We start from the raw sequence: 23,461 nt of genomic DNA on the forward strand, positions 1-23,461 counted from the left end.
CTCTTCAAGGTATTGGTTCAATAATATTTTGCGATCAATTTCAATTGATTCACTGTACGAACTATTGCATCGAGATTTGATCTATTTCGGGGATGGAAACTGTCGATTGATATCCCTGGGACAATGCGCGCCATTTGCGACAATGTCCTATATGTCCAGTGGCAAATTATGCGCTCGATCGAAGAGATTTCGGCCATAAGTAACCCGACTAGGTCATTCCGTTGTATTTAGTACCGGTGAGAGATACCGAGATTACGTTACACGGTGGAAGAGACGGATAGAAGGAAACTCTCATTAGGTATCCAAGACTCTCGCGTCTTGAAACAAAGACTGTCGCGAAACGAGGCCACGATAAATCGCGTCGCGTCCTTTTCTTGGCCTGGATTTCAACGATAACCGGTCGGAGTTTATGCGATCACCTTTTGCTCTGTCCCGAAGATATACGTCTCCAAGCATTGTTCTCAACTACCGTACGAGATACCTCTCCTATTCCCTTTTTACCGAGTGCATTTAACGTCCGCGAATGCATTAAATCTCTCGCGAAAATGGCGCGGAGCTCGATCCAAATCTTAAACGAACGGTGATGCGATAATAGTCGTCTGAATAACCGACGATTCTTCTTCACTTTTTCGCTTTTAATTTTCGAGCACGTTACACGAGACGAAAACAGGGAAGGAGGATTTCGTCGAAAGAAGAAACTCGAATACTGGAAACCACACATTATGTTGATAGAAAATTTCAAAATTTTAAAGATCTCGTTTCTTTAATTTCAATTCTCAATTAGTTTTGTCGTTCGATAAGAAATGGAGCTATTAGGTTCGTCGTATTATTTTTCTAAAGATGGTACTACCGTTTGATGAACATGTGTGAAGTTCCGTCTAGATCTTTCAACTCGTTCGTATATTTAACAGTTGTTCAAAGTAGAAGTGTTATAGTATTTTTGTACAATGAAAAAAACGACGAAACTTATTGAACAACCTAGTACTTTGTATCTCTCGATTTTTTCAATGTATCTTTCGTTAAATTTCGTTGTCAATTATACTAATCTTTTGCAATCGTTTTTTTTAAATTTACGCGCTATGTTTATTTCTCTTTGGAAATAAGTATTTACTGTAAATCGCCAAACGAACGAAACCATCCACTATTCCGTTAATTTTCCAGCCAACGTTAATTCGGAAACGGATTCGTAATACGGCGGTTTTACGAATTTCGAGACACGAGCGAGAGGGAATCTCTGCATCCCCGTAATTATTAATTTCATCGAAAGTTACGTCTCGCGCCTTTTACGCTTGAACTTTCGTCCGTGTTTCGTGCGGAATTAAGCAACGAATAGGAAAGTTTGGTCGCGGTGGAAAACCGATTAATTCCGTCGATAAATCCTCTCGATGGGACTGAAAATTTCGTCGTTACTACTCGAGCAAGTAAAAAGACCCGAGTAAAATCTGTAATGATAATACGCGTGCGGCTTATAACTGAAACCAAGTTTTAGCAATCGAGTCAAACGTATTCGGAGGATTAACGCGGGATATGAGAAGTTCGAATGGAACGCAGACACGTTATAACACGAAATCGATGTTTTATTTATATACAATATTTACAAAGGCATACGGTCGTTGAGTGGCTAATAAATGTGTTCGTACGCTTAAACGTGTACAAGATGGCGTAAGTATGGTGGCTTTAGTCTTTTCGATTTTCTGTACGTTTCGTCGCCGATATTACGGGGCCAATCCCCTTTGCTGCGTCATTTTCCCCTTTCCTCGTCGTTGTTTCGCGCTTAGATGCAACTTTCCTGGATCGCTGCGCTTCTTATGACCGTCTCGGAGTATCGTTGCGGCCTCTGGAGACTGTAAAACGTCTGTAAAAGAAACAGAGAAATTCGAAGCTTTTGAAAATCGCGTCACTGGGTCGATTTGTTCGCGAGAAATTCTACAGTTTGTTCAAGAGCGGGACAATTGTTTACTCTTACTCCTGAATCTTCTGATAATCATTGGAAAGTATTACTTTTACCTCTATTTTTGTGAAACTAACATTTCTACCACGTACGAGTGCGCGAGATGGTTCGAAATGTTCGTTAAAGTATACGAAAAAGTTAAAAATCAGTAAATTTCAGTGTTTCGAATCGGTCATCGTAGTCACCTTAATGGAGAATGTTTGAGGATACACGAAGCTGAAGCTTCGAGGACGAAAAGTGTGAACAAGGTGATTGGAGGAAATAACAGCGATAGGACAACGTATTTGTGGAACTAGTTTGTCGCAGGTAAGACGATAGCACTGGATGTTTTTATGAAAGCACGAGTGTATCATTTGTGCACGAAAACATGTATGCGTGTAAGAAGTGTTACGAGGTATGATTTATTTAATGTTGTAGTTGGAAGGAGAATAAAAGAAGAATTGTGTGACCATTAGGAATGCGAGAAAGGACTCGAGAGTGAGAAGAGCGAGAAAATATCAGAAGAGGGCCGATCGAGATTGTACTATACTTTATCAAACATACTAATCTTCGTACAAATCACTTGCAATCAATTGATCCACTATTGACCGAGTGGAGGGTGAAAAATTAATTTCATTACGGTACAGTAAGTAACTTGGAAAATATGCCGGACAGACTTCTCGCGTTTCCATCGAAACATACGTTACTTCTCCGTGAAAATTTACGCGTCTTGCAAAATGGCTACCAGAGACGATAGAACGTTGTTTTACGAGGTGATTTCTCGCCGATTCCGATTTATCGCGGACAAAATCGCGGCCCTTTTGTTTTCTTCGCGAACGAGAGCGGAGATGAAATCCGATTTACTCACGTTGGGCGATGCTCGTGGATAATCCGAATCTTCTACGACGTCGTAAGACATCTCCCGTCCTTCCAACTGACGCGGCCTCCGTGGCAGGGACCCGTAATGTAGAAGCTTTCTATCTGAAAGAAGTTTCATGGGGGCTTAATGTCGGTCGTATAATCGATTCGTAGCAAAGTCTAACGACGAGACTCATCTAAGGTTTCTTTCCTTTCTTTTTCTTTTTTTTTACATCGCGTCGCAAAGAGCGATCTACGGGAAATTCGAACATGCGTTCCGGTGGCCGTCATTTTCTCTCGGTCGTATCGTGTGTTGCTCGACGATTCGAAATCGTGAATCGATACCCTCGGTTCTCCTCAACGAGCAATTTCCTCGCGACGGTGAGACGCGACTCGATGTGCGTATCATTCGATTCTCTTTTAAACGTACTCTCATCAGTCTGGAGTTAGAGGTTCACCGGATGAGATGGGAGGTTGTTTCTCGTCTACGCGAACGAAAAAGCGCGCTACTTCATACAGGAAAATATCGAGTCGATTTGCCGTAGATCTCGTGATGGAAATGGAAAGCAATTTTCCGGAGGTATGAAAAGTTGGTCGTACAGAGTAATCTTACCTGTGAAATGATTGGTCAGAGCGGTGGTGGGTATCAAATCGGGATTTCCGTCTTCTTCTTCACCTTTACCGGCGAAGGTCGCGATGCTAGGTTGTTGGGGTGGTTTCGGTTTCGCAGGGGTGGCGGCGTGTTTCCTCCAAAGCGCCATCAGCACTCCGGTCACGATTAGCCCCAAACCGGTCGCCGTACCACCTAGGCCAATCAGGATCGGTGACATGTCCACCGAAGATGCCGATTCACCTATAAATGAAATCTCTACCAGTTCTACGTATACATAATTCATTCAACAATGGACGTGGCTGAAATTTAATTTCTGCTTTGCTCCCTTCCTCTTTATTACACGAACAACCTACCCCTTCGCCTGCTCTCGAGCTACCTCGGGTCCTGGTGGAATTGCGTTGAACTTTGGCGAAGCAAAAGCGACCCTAGAGAACACGTTTTCGCAACTACTGGAAATTGGAGTCTAGGGGCCTTAGTAGCTCGATGATTCGAATAAGACGAGTGGTGTCTGGTTGTTTATGGACAATGGTAAATAATTAGGGAGTAGATGGTATTGTAGTTCGTGATCTTTGGATCAGTGCAGGTTGTAGGAATTGAAGGTGGATACCCATGAGCAGCAGAGCGTGAAACTTCACACTCTACGTCCTTTTGGAAAGTGAATTGTATCCCTGGTAGAATCCTGTTAAACTTCTGTAGCAAAACGGACCCGAGAGACTGGAGTCTAGTGTCCTCCGTACTTCGGTCATTTGAATGCGATGAGAGGTCTAGTTATTCCGAGTCAAAACCCCTTGACGGTGGTAGATACTAGGAGATAGGCCACTTCTTCTGGTGGTGATCTTGTGATCAGTGACACGATAGAGAGAAGATTCTTAACCCATGAATACTACGATGTGAAACTTCGCGTATATGATCAGGGCAAAAAGATTTTACTTCCGATAGGGGTAGATACTATTGTAGTTGAGAATCTTCCGATCACTGAGATAACAAAACTTCTAGACTCACAAACCTCACTGAACAGTATTTCTATAGTCTAAAGTCCTCTGTACTCGATGATTAGGCTATGAATAGGATTCAAGTGTCCTTCTCAATAGAGATGACAACTAGAGTGTAGAGGTGATTGCCATAGTGTAGATCACTTTCTCCGTTCTCGATCCTTAGATCCACGAGGTAGAAGGCAAATAAAGCTACCTATACCACTCTCTTCCGGGACTCTACCTTGGATATTATCTCTTCATGTCCGATCTTTTACACGTTTGGTCTCCCGTAGGAATCCGAGAAGTCTGTTTCGGTTTCTCGCTGTGCATACGAATCGTTTCGAGATACACGTCAGTTTCTAATTTACTTGTTTGTTGTTCACGCTCCCTCGGAGGAACGTTGTTGGTTGAATTGCGGCGAGAAATTTCCGTAGAACCTAATCTACTTCCAATTAGGGTCTTACTTCGGTCTATTGCGAAACTTCGAGGAGGCGGTACTCACTCCGCGTCGCACGATTAACGTGTTTATTAATTCACGCGTTGCCATCTCCGCGAACTGGGTAACGAACGTTTGGAACTTCTCGTTCTATCTCCGGAAGTATTTTCTAGTCGACGATCCCGAATGTGTTTTCTAAAGAAACCAACCGGGGTGTTCAACGCTTAGTCGACACGATAATTCCGTTCGACTCGCAACGTCGAACTACATCGATTGTGTACGTAGTCTCTGAAAGATACGTACAAGCAGATACCAAAGGTAATTTCCCGTGAAAAAATATGAACACAATTCAGAGTAACTTTTTTTCGTTCGTGGCTCAGTTTTCGAGAAAATGGAGTTTGAAAATTTGCCTTGTAAACATTCATTTCGACGTATATCGTTTATCGTGTTTATGAACAATGTTTACGCAACATTAACAAGCTACCAGATCGAAGAGAAAACGCGCAAAAATATTGTATTACGTTGTTGTACACGAAGAATTTTCTCAAAAGTCTCAACAAAAAAGAATTATTCTGTATTTTTTTCATATTTTTTCACATGGCCATCACTCGTTGACCACTTGTACATATCTTTCGGGGACACCCTGTGCACTCTCCGGTCCACTCGGTGCGCGTTTTAATTTCATTCTTTCAGTTGCTATGTAACTCGTGCATTAGTTCCGTCTACGAGGCGTCAGTTGCACCCATGGAAGATTAATAAACGTGGCCAGAAACTTCGCTGTGGAAGAAGTGTGTCGGTGTCGGTGGTTCTATCGGGGATCGGACGACACGGAGGGAGTTGGAGGATGGTAAGTAAAAGGAAGAAACGGACGAGAGAGAAAACAGAATGCATAATAATAGCTCATAAATTTCGTGGCTTGTTTCCGTGTTCCTTGGATGCCGACCCCACCGCGGCGACAAGCAATGCCGTATTTCCTGGCCCACGTGTCTCAAGATTTCCCGTATTCCGACAGCGATTAATAACTGTTTATCAATCTTGGCGAAACTCGCGTATTTTACGGTAATTATATCCACTTCCGTAGAAACCGGTAGGTTTTGCTCGATCGTCGACGTGTATCGTTAATGAGAACCACCGCGAACCCAGCCTCTCTCCCTCGTTAATGCTAAATTGATATCAATTGATCCGAAATTTAAATTGGCAATTTCGTTAATACGGGCAACAATTAAATTCTCATATATGCGCGCGTAGTACGGTATCGAGAACGTGTTCGAATCGGTAATTAAATGTAGGTATTCCGAAGTAACCCCTGGCAACGTGGAGAAGAAAAAGTTCACCGATTCGTGAAAAAAAAAAGAACCAGTTCCTTTCCCCTCGTTCACGTTATGTATCTCTTCGAACAATGTATCGGGATGGACGATGGACGGGGGTGGGGGTTGCATAACACCGACTGCAGATGCACGGGAACGTTCCACGAAAGAGGCGAAGTGGGACTCGGTCCAATTCTCATTTGGCTACTATCCTGCATTTTCTTTTTCGAACGTCCGGGCGGAAAGGAGGCTGCGATATCCTGTCTATCGGGGGAGGTTTGGGTCCCGAGGGTTCGAAAGCTCCGTTGATTTTAATTATGTACTCGAAACTAATTTGCGTTCGGTAAAAAGACGAAACGTTGGCTGGCGCGCGTTAATCGATCGGGATGGAGAGAGGCTGGACGCGTCCTCACTGCGCGAGACTATATGGTCGACGAAAACAGGGACCTGGTTCAACTATTTACCCAATTGTAGCTTGCACTATTGTTCAGGTGTAGAGATTTTGGAAACTTTCGGTGAAAATCATGCTTGTAATAATTACATAATTAATTCTATCATACTCGACCTCTTCGTATCTTTAACAAATGTCGAAAAATCCTTTGGTAAATTTATGATCGCCCCGGTTTGGTGTCGCGTCACCATCGTATTTACTCGTCGTTGAGCTCCTTCGAATAACGAATAATATCGCGTTCGAATAAATTTCTGAACAGTGGATTTATTCGCGGATAACTTTCTCTCAAATGAAATCGTTGTTCGTTATTCACGAATCGAAGGATTTGTTCCGTTATTCGTTGTTCATAAATAAGTCCTTGAGGATTTATTCTTCATTCGCAAATAAGTTCGTTGGATTTATTCTTTATTCGAATATATTTTGACCGACTCTGTTCTTCGTTCAACTCGTGTCAGAGGTACTTACGCACCGGTGAACTTGGCTACTCCTTTCAGAGCTACACCTTCCATGATCACCGGATCGCTGGAGCCTTTCATATTGACCGCGTAAAGGGCGACTGTCGTCGGTTTGTGGAGCTCCAGCTCCCAATGAGGACTCGCGGACTCCAATCGTAGCTTGTCCACGATTGCCACGAATTTTTGAGGCAAACCTCCATCGTATCCCTCCGTGCAGGATATCCTTATCCAGGAACCGGTCTGATTGAAAGCTGTGCAGTTTTGCAGCGGGTATGGCCTTCCTGTGTGATAAAAAGGTCAGTGGTCTGATAATGGACACTCACAAGGGACGTATTCCAACACGAAATTTGAAAATATTCTGAACGTTTAGGGGTATGCAGGGCTTACATATATGTACGTATCTTGCAATTTTGTTTTATTCCCCAAATTCGCTCCTAGAGGGCGAATTGACCGATTTTTGATTTTCCTGTGGTAACTTTGAAACTAAGAAACGAAATTTGCGAACAAAAGTTACTTCTTAAAAGTAAATCTGTTTTTTCTTGCTGATCGTTTTTTCAATAACGAAGACACGCGTACACACGTGTGCAACGGAAAAGATCCTCTCCCTTAATTTCGTTCGAATTCGAAAAGCTTGTTTCGTGATTTCTATTTAAACTCGCGTATTCGTTACGACGTTGACGACGATCAAACGACGACATCGGCGCGCGAACGTTATCGTCGCGCGTGCTCCCGCCGCGTTTACAAATAATGCAGCTTGGTAGGGGGCGTGTAGTGTGTAGCTGTACATTTTATTTTATTTTCCTTTTTTTTTTTTCGAAACGTACACACGTACCGACCAACGGGCCGGCGAATACAGTACCGTTTCACCGTGTAGGGAAAAAGTGGCGTAGCCGTGGCTCGTATAACTTCATTTTATTGCGCAACGAAAATTGCAACGCGATGCAGCGCCGTTTCGCGGCCAATGAAATTATGTTGCACGGTCGTCATTATCGACGATGGTGTTGCATTAACGAGATCACTTGTATGCAAATAGGGTGGTTGAAAAAGCTTGCGGAAAAGGTGGACAATATGGTGGTCGGTGTAGTTACTCCCTCCCCTCTCTCATTCTCTCCTTTTTTTCTCACCCTCTCTTTTTTCTCACTTGCTTTGTACACAACGCGCAATGAGAATAATTCTTTGCAGCAACGCAAATTAGTGGAGACACGATAAAACAGATTTCCTTCGTTTTTGAAGCACTTTCTCTTTGAAATCCGCCCTTCCCGACAGGCTATATTCAGGCTCCGCCCATTTTGACGCGCTTTCATTCCGTTACCGTGCGCCGCAAATTATTTAAAGCACACGACGGCTTTGTTCCCGGTTCGCGAATTATTTTGACAATTTCACCCATCCTCCTCCCCCTCCCAGGGGGGTCTCTTTCGAACAATCTTCATCGGTCGTAGCCGCGACCAGGGTGAAAGGAACGCCCACATCGTCCGTCGACGTTTCCATTTATCGCCTTGCATCCTCGTTTCAATTAGCGAGTTAATTACTCGCGAGCGGCTCGAGCATTTCGCGTTGGATCCACACACCAAGTACCGTTGGTTGGCAAAAAACCACCGGCCCGGTAATTACATAAGAAATACGTTGCTTCTCCACCGAAACTAAATTATGTGTCCAATTACCGCAAGCGGTGCCCGTGCGCGAGGAGGTTAAGAACGAATCACCGGGGAAACTATTGACCGGGTTAAACCGGCGATCGCGTCGACTCGACGCGGACAAAATTAATTCAGTCGAATTCGTCGTTCGCACGGCGATAGTTTTGACCGCGCGACCATCGGGTCGCCTCGGTTTCAAGTCAACCATTAGTTTACCCGCCGGTTACCCCGTATACCGTGTATATACCATAATGAACATATTCAATTACGGTTTTTATTAAATTCCCGCGAAAAAACGCACGCGCGAGACGCAACGGATGCGAACTCTCGACGAGATGTTTTATCATTGCGCGAACTATCGAGTTACGAGCGTGTTAGGTCGTTAACCAAGTTCCTCTTTGAGGAAGGAGACTGTGAGCTATCGTTTGTTCTCGAGTTTCTTCCGTTTTTCGAACATTGGCTATTTTGGTGCAACGTGATCGGTGACTAACCAACTTGGACGCGGAGTTAGGGGAAGAAATAATGCTAGGTAAGAAGAGGGAGTAGCTAATAGTTGCTAGAGAGAAGGAATGTTATAGAACGTGCTACGATAATGTGGGTAATGACACTGTCGAAAAGATAACGAAACTCTGGGAGTCCTTTTCTCCAACTTGGCTGTTCTCAAAATGATACAATTTTCGATTGTTTGTTCAGATTGAGAACACGAGTTCGAGAATTGTGAAATGAAACAATAGGTGGGACGATTATCACTCTAGGAGTTTCTGTAAGGAAATTATAGAAGCTCGAGGGCTTTTTGATTGAGAAACAGTAATGCAATGTTCGAATGAATATAGAAAAGTTCACAGAACTTGGTCAACGACTTGACAATTATTCGAGTAACGGATTGTAAACTTTTTGAGAAACCAGCAGTGACCATGAGATAATACTCGTAACACAAATTACCATTTACTTTACTCCCTGCAAGATTTTTTAACCGGACAAAAATTCAATAACGACACACACATACATACACAGGAGTTCCGACCTTTTTTCCATCGAAAGAAGTCAATTTTTTTTGCACGGAGAATCGACGCGTTACCAAATAAATGGAAAAACCTTGTATTCGATAACGGAGAATACGTTCCGGACCAACTCGTTCCGTAACTCTTTTTAAAAGAGAAAATAAAGTTAACGGGAGAAAAAAACGGCAATTACTTATGACTCGACCCAATACCATACCGGAGGACGCGCACTGCGAAATGGAGCAGAGTTCTCGACAAGTCTCACCTGGTTGAAGAATAATTAGAAAACATCTCGTTAATTCGCTACCGCAGCTTGACCGAGTAACGACGACTCTCGACGCACGTTTTGCGCACATCGACACTCGTTTAACATTTTTTTTTTCTGTCTCTAATTTCGAGAATCCATCCGCCATGTTTACCTGCTGCGATCACTTGATAGAGGCACGGTTGCTTGGAGGGGCCCACGACGTTGCTGGCCCAACAGCCCAACGTTCCGTAATCCATATCCGAGGAGGGGGTGTAATTTAGCCTACTTGAGGTCCCCTCGTTGGTGTACTTTGTGGACGGAATATCGTTGAGATCTCCGCTGCTGTTGAAGGTCCAATGGAAGGTGACGGAAGTCGGGCTAGCTTCCACTTCGCAGACCAAGCTGATGGTTTCGTGTTTCAGGGCACCGTGAATCTCCTCGGGAACGTTGAGGGGTGGTGGTGTCGCGTTCTGGTACCTCCAACCAACGGAATTTACAACGTGCTTGCAAATAGGAGCAACTGCAACACAAAACGTCCCTGATGGCTCGCAGAATGCACTAGCGTACCTGCAATTGTCGGTATGTATACTCGTTCACTCTATTGTTAAAAGAGTTTTTTTGACACATTACGCACGATTTTTTTTTATTTATTTTTATCGCAGGTTTTTCTTCGTAATACAGTCAATTTATAATATTTATTAGAAACTGAATAGTTCGTATACGCGTATTCCGTGCGAGAGGAAATGTACAGAGGGTGGGTGGAAAATTTGGGTGCAACTGACCAGAGGGAATTTGTACGTAGGTAATAAGGAAAAATATGGTATACAATTCTTTCGCTCGAAAAAATGTGTACAATTTTTCATCCGAAAAATGTGGTGTAGACTTTTTTTTGTATAGTGTACACTTTTGTGTACTGTTTTCTCTTTTCGAGGAAATCGAATTCGAAGTTTGCTCAAGTACCGCGGTGAGATTTACTTATAATATTGTAACGATATCAATAAATGTTGATAATGATATTCCGTAGTATAGTTTGTCAGACCGTGTAACAGTTTATTTCGTTTCGTTCACACTTCTCTGTACTCATGATCGCATAGAACAGTCGTTCGTTAACGAAAACAAAGGGACGAGATGCACGATCGTAAAACATTCTGTGTTCGGAAATTCAAATGGCAGAGCATGCATTAAAAATAGAGTTAGTAAATTATTGGTCAGGTTGTCGCATAGCGCAATCATTTGCCTTTCAAACAAGCACAAGAGCAATAAAGTGAGGTGATTTTTAACGCAGTTATAACTATTTAACGAGGTCCTTGCTTTTTTAGTCCTCGTTTTTCCTTTGTCATTCGAGGTTAAGTACAAATAGTATAAACCCGTATATGATCAGATAAAGTGGTAAAACTCGTATGTGGTCAGACAAAGAAGAATTAATCATTTATGGCCAGACAGGTGGAATATAGGCGTCAATGGTTAGACAAGTAGTATGGTCCGTCTCTGGGCAGACAAGCAGCAGGATTCGTTTATGGGCAGATAAGTAGTATGATACGCCTATGGACAGACAAGCACAATTACCCGTCTATGATCAGGCAAGTAGTATGACCCCGTCTAGTATTACTATCCCGTAGTATAACTTCGTCTATGGTGAGATAAGTAGACATGCGTGTTTATGGTCAGACAAGTTGAAATGTGGTTGTATGGTTAGAAATTGGACGTTCACATCGAGGAAATAAAAACAACGATTACCAGCCAGAGAGAGGAGGGGAAGGAAATACGCGGACCAAAGTTTTATCGATGTGCTTCAGAGATTTTTTTTTCATTCGTGACACCGAACGAGCGGGAAATATACTTACACATAACCTGGAGGTTCACTGCGTTAGAACTGGCGCGACCCTCGACATTGACGGCCATGCAGGTGTACCTTCCGCCAGATTCTCGAGTTATGCTCTGAAGCACCAGAGAGTGGTCCGAGAGTACTATGCCGGCGGTGACGTTGTAATGGAGCTCTTCTTCCTGAATAAACAAAAGGAAAAGATCCTTGCATGAAAGAACTTCCAGTCGAGATTTCAACCGTAGAAGATACGTCTTCGATTGTGTATTTATCGAACCATAATCGGTGGGTATACCACGAATGAAATATCCGAAGGGGAAGATGTGCGTACAAGGTTGGCTGAAAAGATGGAGGGACACGGATGACCAACGAGATAATCGTAGAATGATGAAAGACGGTAATTTTAAATCTTTCCGTCGTACTGAGTAGAAATAGAAAATCTGAAGTCTACCGAATAAACGTAGCTGGAATAGTTTTTTAAAAGAAACTTTTTATGTATCTGTCAATACGACGTTATCCCTAGTTTCTTTGGAGAAGTTTCAGAGTGTTTAGGTTAAAAATCGGTCAGTCGAGAGATTACGATTTTTGTCTCGTACGACCATACAGTGCATACACTGTACGTCGTCGCGTAATCTCTTCTCTTTAGTTAACATCACCATGTTGAATGAGGATTCTCATCTTCGATGTTTCTTTGAGAGCAGGCGTGATAACCGTGACAAAGGATGTGAAAAGAGGGATGAAGAGAACGTGTTCACGGTGCGTTGCGTATGCCATACATAGTTAAGTCCTCACGGTAAACGGTTACAGGGGAAAAGTTGTCGGCTGCGTGGTCGACGAAGCTTCGAAAAGTTTTAGTATACGGTGTTTGACGCATCCTCTCCGACACAAGTATAAGGCTCGTGTCCCGCGCGCGGAAGATTCAAAATTTACCACGTGGTAAAAAACACGGTCTCTCGGCTCACGGTGAAGTTTAGTTCGACGAAGCTTTCCAGGATGGTCTCGACCGTGGCGGTATTTGGTTGTCGACGAGGAAACTCTTTGACGCGAACCCACCGCGTGTGAACGCATTTTGAAACGCTTTAAATACTATAGAATTAGTCGTGCTGCTCTAGAGTGGAGATGGAATTTGAAAATTACAGGTGTCGACACCGACAATTAATTTTTTTCATGCTTTTTTTCTTTTATAATTTTTGTAAACATCCCGACGTTAAGCTTCACCTTTTTTTTTTTAAAACAATTTTTGCACTAGGACGATGAACTTTTTCAACCTCCTCTTTTACGATTATTACATCGTGTACCCTCAACTACTGTGTACGTATTTGGAAATACTTTAAACACTGCATAATTAGTTCCTTTTTAGATTAGAGGTGAAAATTTCAAATTACAAGGATCGACACCGACGATGAACTTTTTTACGCTTTTTTAATCATTTTTGCATTACGAACACTCGTCGCGTGAATGCATTAGAAAACACTCAGTCCTCGGATAGGTCCACGGTCGTAAATTAGAAGAGTTCGACAACCCTGAAACCTTGTCTTCCTTCCAATATTTCATCCCTTTTTCCTCGAGCTTCTCCGACCTTTCTCCAGAGGTACCTTCCATTTCCCCCACCACTCCTTCCCACAGTTTTTATATTTTCCAATCCTGTGCCCTTAATTTCCTTCCTACTGGCTCCTCCACCAATTACAAGTTACCAGAGTCTAATAAGCAAAAACATAAAATCCAACGAGTTCACCTGCAGACTTCTTCTCGTACAGTTCCTCCATTTAACCACCTAACTTCACAGACCTCTTACTTTGTTATTTCTTTCACAAATATTACTTTAACTATCGTGCTAATTTTGCCACATGTACGGTAAGATGGGATCTGTAGAATCCTGTACAATTACTGGTTTCAACTACTTTCATAAAGGAATTTATTTTCAATTTCACAGCATATTTTCAAAAGACGTTATGACATTTTTTATTCTACAGATACAATCAATTTCAAAAGTTTCTCTTTTCCGCCAACCATTAAATTTCCCGAGACACGTACGAGGAACACCTTAGTATACCGGAATCTATCGGTAGTTCTGTTGTTAAAAACGTATAGTTTGGTTGCCGCGTGCCCCTGTGGCTCGGTCGGTCAGGCAGAAGACCACGTTACCAACGAGAAAGCTTTTTGCCGCGGTGTCTCGCTCGCACATTGTCGCTCGCTACTCGGACAAAGAGAATTTACGATGTATAATACCAGACCAGCGGCTCCCCTCTTTCGCCTCTCGCCCCCTCCTCGTCAGCTTGTTATTCCGCGTACACTCGACGCACGCTCCCGGTCGCGCTGGTGCGCTTGCACGCTCTGGGTGTCACACTCTCTGGGGTGTTACACTCTCTGGGGTGTTACACTCGTCTCTGGCCACCGGTTTACAAATATATACAGCTCCCTTGTGCACACGCGGGTCCCACGAATTGCAACGCTCTCGTGTTCACCCGCCAGCGAGCAAATTTTCGCGCCTGAACCCCTCCGTCCCGCCCGTGAGTTTCCGCATACAGTCGATATTATAATTTCCCCCTTAACTTTTCGACAAAGGATTCGCGCGCAAATTGCGACCCAAGGCGCGATGTCACGCCGAGAAACGAAGACCGCGCGCGACGGATGTAAATTCCCAAAACTCGATTATTTCTACCGGCTTGAGAACACCCGTATTCCCGCGGATGTCTCGCAGCGGACTACTTGAATATTTCATCGGACTCGCGCTAAAATCACAAGTTGTTAAACCTTTCCTTTCCCGGTTCCGGCTCGAAACTATCGGAGCCTCGTATCCGACGAGCCGCCACTCCGCAAGCGTCGAATCAGCGGATTTTCAAACACGGAACGGAGCAAATTGTGACGGGAATATTCCGTTTGTTCGTCGAACTAACCCTTGGGGAGCGATTGACTCGATTTGAGTCGAAATCGAAGTTTTGTGTCGGTAGTTCCAATCGGACGCACGGGTTGTGCGGAGGTGCTTCTCGCGTATCGCGAATACATGTACGATGAATGCTCATAGTCGTTTAACGCACGAGATCGAACCCTTATGGATGGTTTAACTTTTTTGGCAAAGTATTCGATTCGCATGGAGTTTACTGTCACGAGCACTGCTCGGAGAAAGTGCCTGACGAGGAAATATACATTCAGCGTTGTTTTGTTAATGTGCAACATTGATCGGTGTAAAGTTTGAGACGAGTCAGCGTAGAAGAACAGTCGTGGTGAAAGACTGACGGAGGATTATAGAAAACATATTAATAAATAGATTACGAAGTAAATATATTAATAATTAGATTAAAGAGTGTAGGATCATGAACCTCGTGAGTGATTATTTCGATGAGAATCGAACCTAACAATTCGTGACCTGCGAGTACGAACGACGGTCGCAAAATACACTTCAGAGTCGATGCGTAGTCCGTTTGAGCAATCGAAGCAGACTCGGTCCACACGTTTGCCCTCATTATCGATTTCGAGCAACTTCGAGACTACTAGCGTCCGTTTGTCACGCTCAGTTTCGCTCGAAAAGAAAAACGATCGAGGCGTCGAAACAGCTGCGTTCGCGGAACACCGGTGTCTTTTTGTTGTCTTACGTCGTACGCTATTTCCTGTCAGGTTGTCGCAAAGTTTGTCTTCCGCGTTATCGATCTATTCATGTAGGTGTATTCAACGTGTAGTCAACCCGAAAGGGAACACAGAGCGTATCAGTCGATTGGCCAAGTTGCAGAAGAGTCGAGTTGGTATCTGAAGTAAATCTCTATAGATTTCTTTTTCTTTTCTTACGAGCTTCGATTTATTTTTCCCTCGCTTTTGTAGATACACGATCATAACCATGCATCCTCAATTTCCGGGCAGGAACAGGTTAAACCGTTATTTCTTCCAGGCTTGCTGCGCGTTTCAATGAACGTGCAGTTAACGTTTAGTCGAACGAAGTCGACCTCTCTCGAAAGAGACAACCCGAAAGGGAACACTCACATCGGTCAAGTTGCTTAGAAGAGTTGAAGCACGATACATTTTCAATTTCCGCGAAGAAACAAACTATTATTGCCTCCGTGTTTTCAAAGGATTCCAATAGAGGTGCACTTAACGTGTACTCGAATAAAGAGACAACCCGATAGGGAACAGTCAAGTTGCAGTGAATCGATAATATATCTCTGGATTCGTCGTTTCTTTTTCTCAAATAATAAACTTATGATATAACTTATCATAATATACATATAATACTAATAATAACTTTGATTTATTTTTACTCACACTTTTCCGAGGTGCACGCGCGAACGTAACGACGCGTCTTCAATTTCCGTGCATGAATCGGTTAAACTGTTATTTCTTACGTGTTTCGACCCGCGATGAAATTTTAACGACGTTACTCGGGTTTTTTCGTTTTTGTTCGCCTTTCTATCCGAGATTCGACTACCCGTAGCCCGCAAGTGGATAAACTCCGCGAGAAACAAGGCCGCGAATAGTGATTGCGGAGAAACGAAACGTTGGAAAAGTAGCGCGGGTGGGTTGGGTTTTGTGGGGAATACACGTGTGCGCTTCTCTGCTTGTTTTATGCGAGCAACGAGCACCACCGTATCTGTTTCGTTCGATTTCCAGGAGTTTGTGGGAACTTGTACGTGACATACGTACGGTACGGGAATATGCCTCGGAGCAACTCGAAACTATCTCGGATTGGGAAGCAACATGTCTTCGTTCGCGGTACTGGACATTATTATTATTGTTACTTGCGCGAGCAAAACACGAATACAACGAATACACGATTTTCTGGCACCCCCTCCCACTTCCATCCACCCTTCCGACACGGTGAACGGACACGCTCCAGTTACGTACAACGAGTCGAAGGAACATTTGGAATACGTTTTCTCTTTTATCCTAATGGCTCTGGTTCACCCCGCGTCTTCGATCGAAACCTGTGTTGCTACTTTCGGTAACCGGGATGAATAGAAAAATCATAGAATCGTATACCATTGGCGCTCGATATTAAGGAAGGTAAATGAAAAAGCTTCCGCCCATTGTTGTATCCGGAGCGTATAGAGAGCCGGGTAAAAAGCATCGTCACGTGTTTGACGAACGAAGAAACTATGTATCACCGGGTTCGTTGGTAAAAATATCGAAAAAAATTTCGTTCTTTCCCACGCTGAAACAAGTTGGACCTCGTTTGTACGAAGAAACTATGCATCATCGGGTTCGTTGGTAAAAATATCGAGAAAAATTTCGTTTTTCCCCCCCAATGGGACAAGTTGGACCTCGTTTGTACGAAGGAACTATGTATCATGGGGTTCGTTGGCGAAAGTATCGGAAAAGATTTTTTTTTGCTCTCATTAGGTCAACTTACATTAGAAGAATTACGCGTCACCGGTTCGTCGATGAAAATATAAAAAATGGTACATTTTTTCCTTCTCCACGCGTCGATTTAACTTGTACGAAGAAACGCATCGGTGGCTTCATCGGTAAAAATATCGGGGATCTCTTCTTTTTTTTTTTTGAAACTTTATTAGAAATTTCTCTATTTTCGCACGACTTAGACGTTAAATATTCTCATTCGCGACAGGATGATAATACGTGTTCGCCGTGGGCTAGGAATATAGATCTGCTGCTCTGCATTGCAAACGGGTGTCGGAGAACGGGTAGACAAGAGCGATAACTCCCATTCTCGCAAAATGTCTCGGAACGTGCGTCTTGTCACGAACGTTCTCCTCCTTATCCCCGGGATTATGCATAAAGCATCAGTGGGTTTTCTTCGTTTTCAGATTCCCACCGGGACGGTTCTTTCGCGAATCGAAAAAGAAAGGAAGAAAAAAAAAGAAGATACAAACAAAAAAACTATTGCGACAGATGGAAAGCGATGCTCTGAAAGGGACGAGCAGCCATCGTTCAAATTGGGCCACCGTCCATGCGGGTCAGACAAGTGAAACGCATTAATCCGACGCAAAACGGTTGGATTTGAATACACGATGCGTTTTAATATGCAGACTCTTTCGTTTCGTATTGTTGTACAACGTATCGCTCGCTTTCAATCAAAATTCCTCCCCCGAATGCTCTAATTTTTTTGCACGAGGATCAGCGGTTTGCAAAACTGGTTCGCGATTCCGGATACACACCCGCCGACCGTACACGGGCGAATCGAGTTTTTATTAAAACAGATCAATGGATTTTGATCAATGTTTTCTCTTCAGATCCCGTTGATCCGTGTTTTAATTTAGTTCGCGCTCGTCCGCGTGTTTCCAGCCCGAACGTTCTCGACAACGAATCCACTCGTTGAATATTTTCGAACATTTACGCGTAATTACAACGCTCTTTCTCTAGCCGGGTTACGACCCCTTGCGCGACCAAACGTGTTATGCGCGTCGAACGGGTGGCCAAGACACGCCACACCGTTGCTAAGGCCATCCCCACCACTCCGCTTTCACTGCTCTTTACGCGTCACGTGATTCGAACGCCAGTGACGTCACGGTCTATCCGACAGTATCCCATCACCAGTGGAGACGCAACCTCCCTCCTCGGAGTCTTACTTTTAAAGAGGCAAAAGTTGGGTAGAATTGATCCTGTCTCGTGCGACAACGATACTAAAAGATTGGAAATCCTCGAACCGGTTTGTTCCGGTTTGTGGTACGCGCGTCAAAAGTCATCCAGATCGGAACCGTAACGCGTGCGAGCGATATGACCCGTATAATAACAATCGACGCGTAGCGTACACCATCGCGATAACACGGGTGCATCGTGTAGCGGGACACGTAGGTGAATCGGCGGAAGTTCCGACTCGATGTAACGCGTCTATCGGATTTAGTTTCAACCGCGTATCACACCGCGGCGTTATCTGCCGTTGAACACGTCACGTGGACAGCGCGCGTAGTAATGACGCGGACCGCGTTCGTTGCTCACTTTTCTCCATTTTTCCGATTTCGCGCGCGCATAGCACGAACGTGTACAGCTGTAATTCGAATCCACGGGCGACGAGCGTGCGCGCGTTCGTGACTCGCGTCTCCGAGCAACGGAATTCGCGCCATCGGTCCCGATTAATCGGCCGTGTCGAAAGTAACGAACGTCACTTCAACGCGCTCGTCTCGATCCGACCGTCCACGTTGTTAATCCATTCGTAATCGAGTAGCGGCGATTGCCCGATCGTGACAAAAATTTACGATTCACTCTCGGAACCGGTTCTCGGTGTATCTTTCGCGTCGAAACGGCCCGATAATGGAATTTCCATTGCTCGAACCTTTGTAATCCTGGCACACTCAGCGATAAACCGCGAGTCTCGGGGCGAGACAACCCCGTGCTTTATTTTTTTTTACACGGGTGACGATAATCAGCTTTCGTTGTACGTACGGTAACAATTTCGTTTCGTACGTTTTCTCCTCGACGATCTCTTAGCCTTTTTGCGGGAACGCTATCACCGGATCAGAGAAAAATGAAATAAATAGAATTCTAATCGAGTGTTATCTTACTCCGGGTAATTTACACGCGATGTGTTCCGATTCGGAGCGAAGCTGCAATATTTCGAGAACATTTGGACAAGTGTTTCGAAATACGTACGACAATCCCCCCTGGCACGATACGCGTCGTCCCGGTAGCAAATTTTCAACGCGTGGACGTTTTTACGCGAGCATTTTTACGGATTGGTAAACCGGCTTCGCGCGACGATTCGTGGGCAATTTATCGGTTTTGGTTTTCGGAACGCGCGAGGCGGAGGGACATCGAATGGACGGGAAGTGACAACGGGCGGCCGTAAATTTACGATAATTTCGAGAGAGTGCACACGAATACGCGGCGGGGGTCGCTGCCCGAACGCTCCGAGACATTTGAAATTATCCTCGCTCGAGAGTTCCCTCGCCGACGAGAACTCTTGCCCAAGACTTTTAAACTCTGTTACTTATTCACCGAATTTCTCCCGTACCTTTTTTCCTACGCGACCTCGCTCGCCACTGGATCATATTCCTCCCGGAAGACGGCATCCTATTATTAAAACTTTTTCTCCCCTCTTATCCGATTCCACGAAGTTTCGATTATCCGTGTTCGTTCGATCGTAATTCTTACCATTAGTTGAACCGCGCTCGCGTTAATTAAGAATCGCGGGCATCGTTCGATTAAAAATTCGTCGACTGTCCAATTCGAGCGACAATGACCGCGCGAAAACCATTCTTTCGCAATGTGGAGGAGACTGGCCTGAAAAGCCGGTCAGCAAATTTTTAAATTTGCTTCGTATCCGAACACCGGTAACTTGCTTAAAATTTGACCAAAATTTAACGAAACAGAACGAGAATTTCTACCTGTTTACTCTATAAATCGTTTTTCGTTCAAATGGACGCTCGGAGAATTCCTCTTTGAAACGAAGGGTGCGAAACTGTACAAGTTTTTAACGTTTGTCCGTTATTGGGGACTAGAGTTACAACAACGCGTTTAATAAACGCTTTGCGCGGCGAATATTCGAAAAGTTGTGCAAAATTTTTCAAATCGACTTTCGTCCTATTTTTCGTGCCAAATACCCCGTTGTACGGTGTCACGGTGTAATACCTCCGGTTCTCCGTGTTTCTGATCCTCCTAGAACGAGGATTTCCTCCGAGCTGTCAACGTTAATAATTTCGAGCATCTTTTCGAGTATTCTCCGAGGTCGTGTTACCGTGTTTCCGCCTCTGTTACAGAAAAATTTTCATCTCCTCGTAAGGCACGGTTCTTGCGACGTAACTTACTCGGCAAAAAATCACCGAGCTTGCTGTCTGAAAGGATGAACGAGAAACTCTTCCCCTCCGTTCCGCTCGCGTTGGGAACCTTCGTTCCATTTTTCGCGAGCGTTTCGAAACTTTCAAAAGGGGAGTCAATTCGACCGTCCAACAACGATTCGTGTCGGTAACGTGGACAAAATTTGTACAGGGGCACCGCCGTGATCTGACGAGAAAAATTAATTTATTCCATAAATTTTTACTCCGTGAAAACCGCTCGGTAACGCTGCAATGCTTTTACCGCGAAACGACGATGTAAACACGGCCGGAAGAATATTCAGCAAGGTGGCCACGAAATTTCTGGAAGGACAATAAAGTTTACTCGGTCCTCGAATCATTCGAGCCGGAAAAGTCACGGAATACCGGCACAAGTTTTAATTTTGGAAGAATAAATAAAAATAGAAGCATGTCGCGGATGGAGGCTTCTTTCTCCGAGAGATGGTTAAGAAATGAACATATTTACCAACACGCGCGGGGGAAGTATTGAAATGAAAGTTTGAAGCGTGGTAACGACTGATATTAAAATTGATATAATTTTTCTTAATATTGGTCTCTCGTTTCTTATTGTTTCTTCGTATCTTTTACCTTCTTTTATATTTCCCGACAAACTACCACATTTGAAATATACTCTTACCAGAAGTAGTCTCTGTACAAATCTTTTATTTACTTTTACTTAACCCTCTTTTAATTTTCTCGACAAATTACCCCTGTTTCTTTGACCAAAAATAATACTCTACCGGAAATAGTCTCCGTACAAATCTCTTGGTTCATTTCTTAACCTTCTCTTAATTTCCTCTATAAATACAATGCTCTGTTTCTTTTACCAAAAAATAATGTTCTACCAGAAGTAGTCTCTCTACAAACCTCTTACTTACTTTTTTTTAACTTTTTTTTTCAATTCTCTCGACGAACTACCGCTTTTCTCTTACCGAATCCCACCAAGAATACTCTTATGAAAAATAGTTCCTGTACAAATCTCGTCCACAGTATTCCCAGTTTCGATATTAGATCCCTCTACGTGCGTCACTCCCTTAGATAACTTTCCGACAGTGAGCGATCAGTTACCCGGCAAAGTGTCCAACTTGCAACGACGTTTCCTACGATGTTTTCCCACGCTTTGCATTTCATCGTGAAAAGCGCACCGTCCTCGTCGAATTCGAGCTCCCTCTCCTCGCGAAGAAAAAGAAACTCGAGAGAAATCCTAACAGAGAGTATCTCGCGAGAATTGGCGCGACTAGTTGCACCCGACAGGGTTTTTCTATTTAACTCGGTTGCGTCGTCGAGTCAGTTTCGATGGTCGTTCGACTCGCGGAATCCAACTCGAGGAACCGGCGTCGGCTTCAAAGGTCGTACACGATGGGGAAAACGGGTTTCCACGACGCTCGTGGGATTTCGTCGATCCCTTGGGAGAGTTTGGTCCCGACGGAGAAAACGATGGAAAGCATAATCCCCCTTAAGAGGCTTAACTCGACGATCCCCGAATGACCGAAGATAACGCTCGAGCTTTCTCGGATATTTTTCGCGAGTCAAGACACGGAAGTTGGGACCTGGAAGCGTCGCGACGTCCTCCACGAGACGTCTCGGTAGCTGGTGGGCGCCCATTACTCACTCACCCCTTCAGTTCGACCGAAATTTACGCTCGACTCCAATATGCAAACGAAAGACCAACGTGACCAATGTCGACTACTCGGACCGGCCGGAACCACGGCAGCCATTCCTTCGCTCTCCATTATAGCGCAATTTTCTAGGTTCTCGAGACTTTATTGCACGACAAGGTTATTACGTCAGTTTTATGCTCGCGCGCCTTCTTTTTACTGCTACGCAATAAAGCGAGCTAGCAGAGAACCTCGTCCTACCCGGTATGTCGTCTAATTTTGCGCCCGTGTCGATCCATTGGCAAGCTTTTTGCCTCGTGTTCTTTCTATACGCGTCTGCACACACAGATGTGCGTGGGCGTGCGGTAGACCGAGGATCGAAATAAGAGCGGATGCTATTATAAATAAGAAATCGATTTTTACGATTTCTTAATACCTTGTCAAACTGGGGATCTTTAATCGTAGTTTTGAGCGACTTTCATTGTCGTTTAATTGTATTTTCTTGTCGGTTAAGATTGTAACTTAGATTGGGTTAAAATTTTCAGTTTTTCTCAACGATACTTGGGAAAGTATCTTACTGTGGAAAATTTCTTTACCGAAGAAAGATTTTTAAGTTTCACTGCGAGTCAATAGGATTATAGTCACAATGTTGCGATAAAAAAATCATCATTTTCGTATTTGACAAAATTTCTTCACGGAAGAGCTAGTTTCATTTGGAGAGCCCAAAGAATACTAGTTACAAACTTATGATAAAAAAATTATTTTTGTTCATCTTTGACCAATATTTTCTTATCGATTAAATTTGTCTCAAAATTTTTTCAGAGACAATTTCAAGTTTCATTTCGAGTCAAAGGGATACTAGTTGCACAGTTACGGTAAAAAATCATCGTTTGCAAGTTCGACCAATATTTTTTCACCATCGAGCGATCCGATTCGTCTGTGCTCCACAATGGAACCAGATCCAGTCGCGTCGAGCTTTTCCGCTTGGCAGTTTTCGGGCTTCGTCCGTCACGAGAAGCGGATGGAAACGAAGTGAACGAATATATACAGCATTTGGATTGACGTACCTCGTGAAACCACGCCAATTTGTAAGCTCTAGGATTCGCCCTAACGTTGCACTCGAAGTAAACGTCGTCGCCTTCCTTGATGTTCTTCGGATTCAACGACGAGCCCATCTTCAGGGTGGCGATAGGGGAAACTAAAAAAACAAAAAAAACCAGTAGAACGTACCAGGCGTGTTATTGAATCGGTCCATAAATTCTTGCGGTTTTATCAAACGCGAAACATGTAATTCGCTTTTTCAAATATTCCTTACAATTTTACAACGTATTGTCCACTATTATTAATTACTGTTTAATAATACACAATACCGCTATATGTATTGACAATTACTTAATAAATTCAACCAGTATATAATT

General features: G+C 43.8%; 1 protein-coding gene and 1 long non-coding RNA gene across 4 annotated transcripts in view; one reads left to right on the top strand and one right to left on the bottom strand.

The window, feature by feature from the left end:
- Positions 1–1,570: 1,570 nt before the first annotated feature.
- LOC143145197 (nephrin) overlaps positions 1,571–23,461 on the bottom strand; it is a 179,419-nt gene continuing 157,528 nt past the window's right edge. For 2 of the 3 annotated variants that reach the window (XM_076308345.1, XM_076308344.1), the window contains 7 exons: positions 23,111–23,241; positions 11,751–11,910; positions 10,079–10,426; positions 7,039–7,305; positions 3,402–3,641; positions 2,799–2,911; positions 1,571–1,855 (listed from right to left, as the gene is read on the bottom strand). In XM_076308345.1, coding sequence (XP_076164460.1) covers positions 1,775–1,855; positions 2,799–2,911; positions 3,402–3,641; positions 7,039–7,305; positions 10,079–10,426; positions 11,751–11,910; positions 23,111–23,241 — 1,340 coding nt within the window. In that variant the 3' untranslated portion in view covers positions 1,571–1,774. The remainder of the gene's footprint in view (positions 1,856–2,798; positions 2,912–3,401; positions 3,642–7,038; positions 7,306–10,078; positions 10,427–11,750; positions 11,911–23,110; positions 23,242–23,461) is intronic. The other variant, XM_076308346.1, reaches the window with a different exon arrangement.
- The window catches only part of LOC143145199 (uncharacterized), a 125,651-nt gene continuing 111,636 nt past the window's right edge, over positions 9,447–23,461 (top strand). The window contains exons 1-2 of the long non-coding RNA XR_012991636.1: positions 9,447–10,269; positions 10,329–10,485. This is a non-coding gene — a long non-coding RNA (uncharacterized LOC143145199). The remainder of the gene's footprint in view (positions 10,270–10,328; positions 10,486–23,461) is intronic.

Source organism: Ptiloglossa arizonensis, chromosome 4, assembly GCF_051014685.1.
Source record: "Ptiloglossa arizonensis isolate GNS036 chromosome 4, iyPtiAriz1_principal, whole genome shotgun sequence".
In the NCBI taxonomy this organism is placed as follows: Eukaryota; Metazoa; Arthropoda; class Insecta; order Hymenoptera; family Colletidae; genus Ptiloglossa; species Ptiloglossa arizonensis.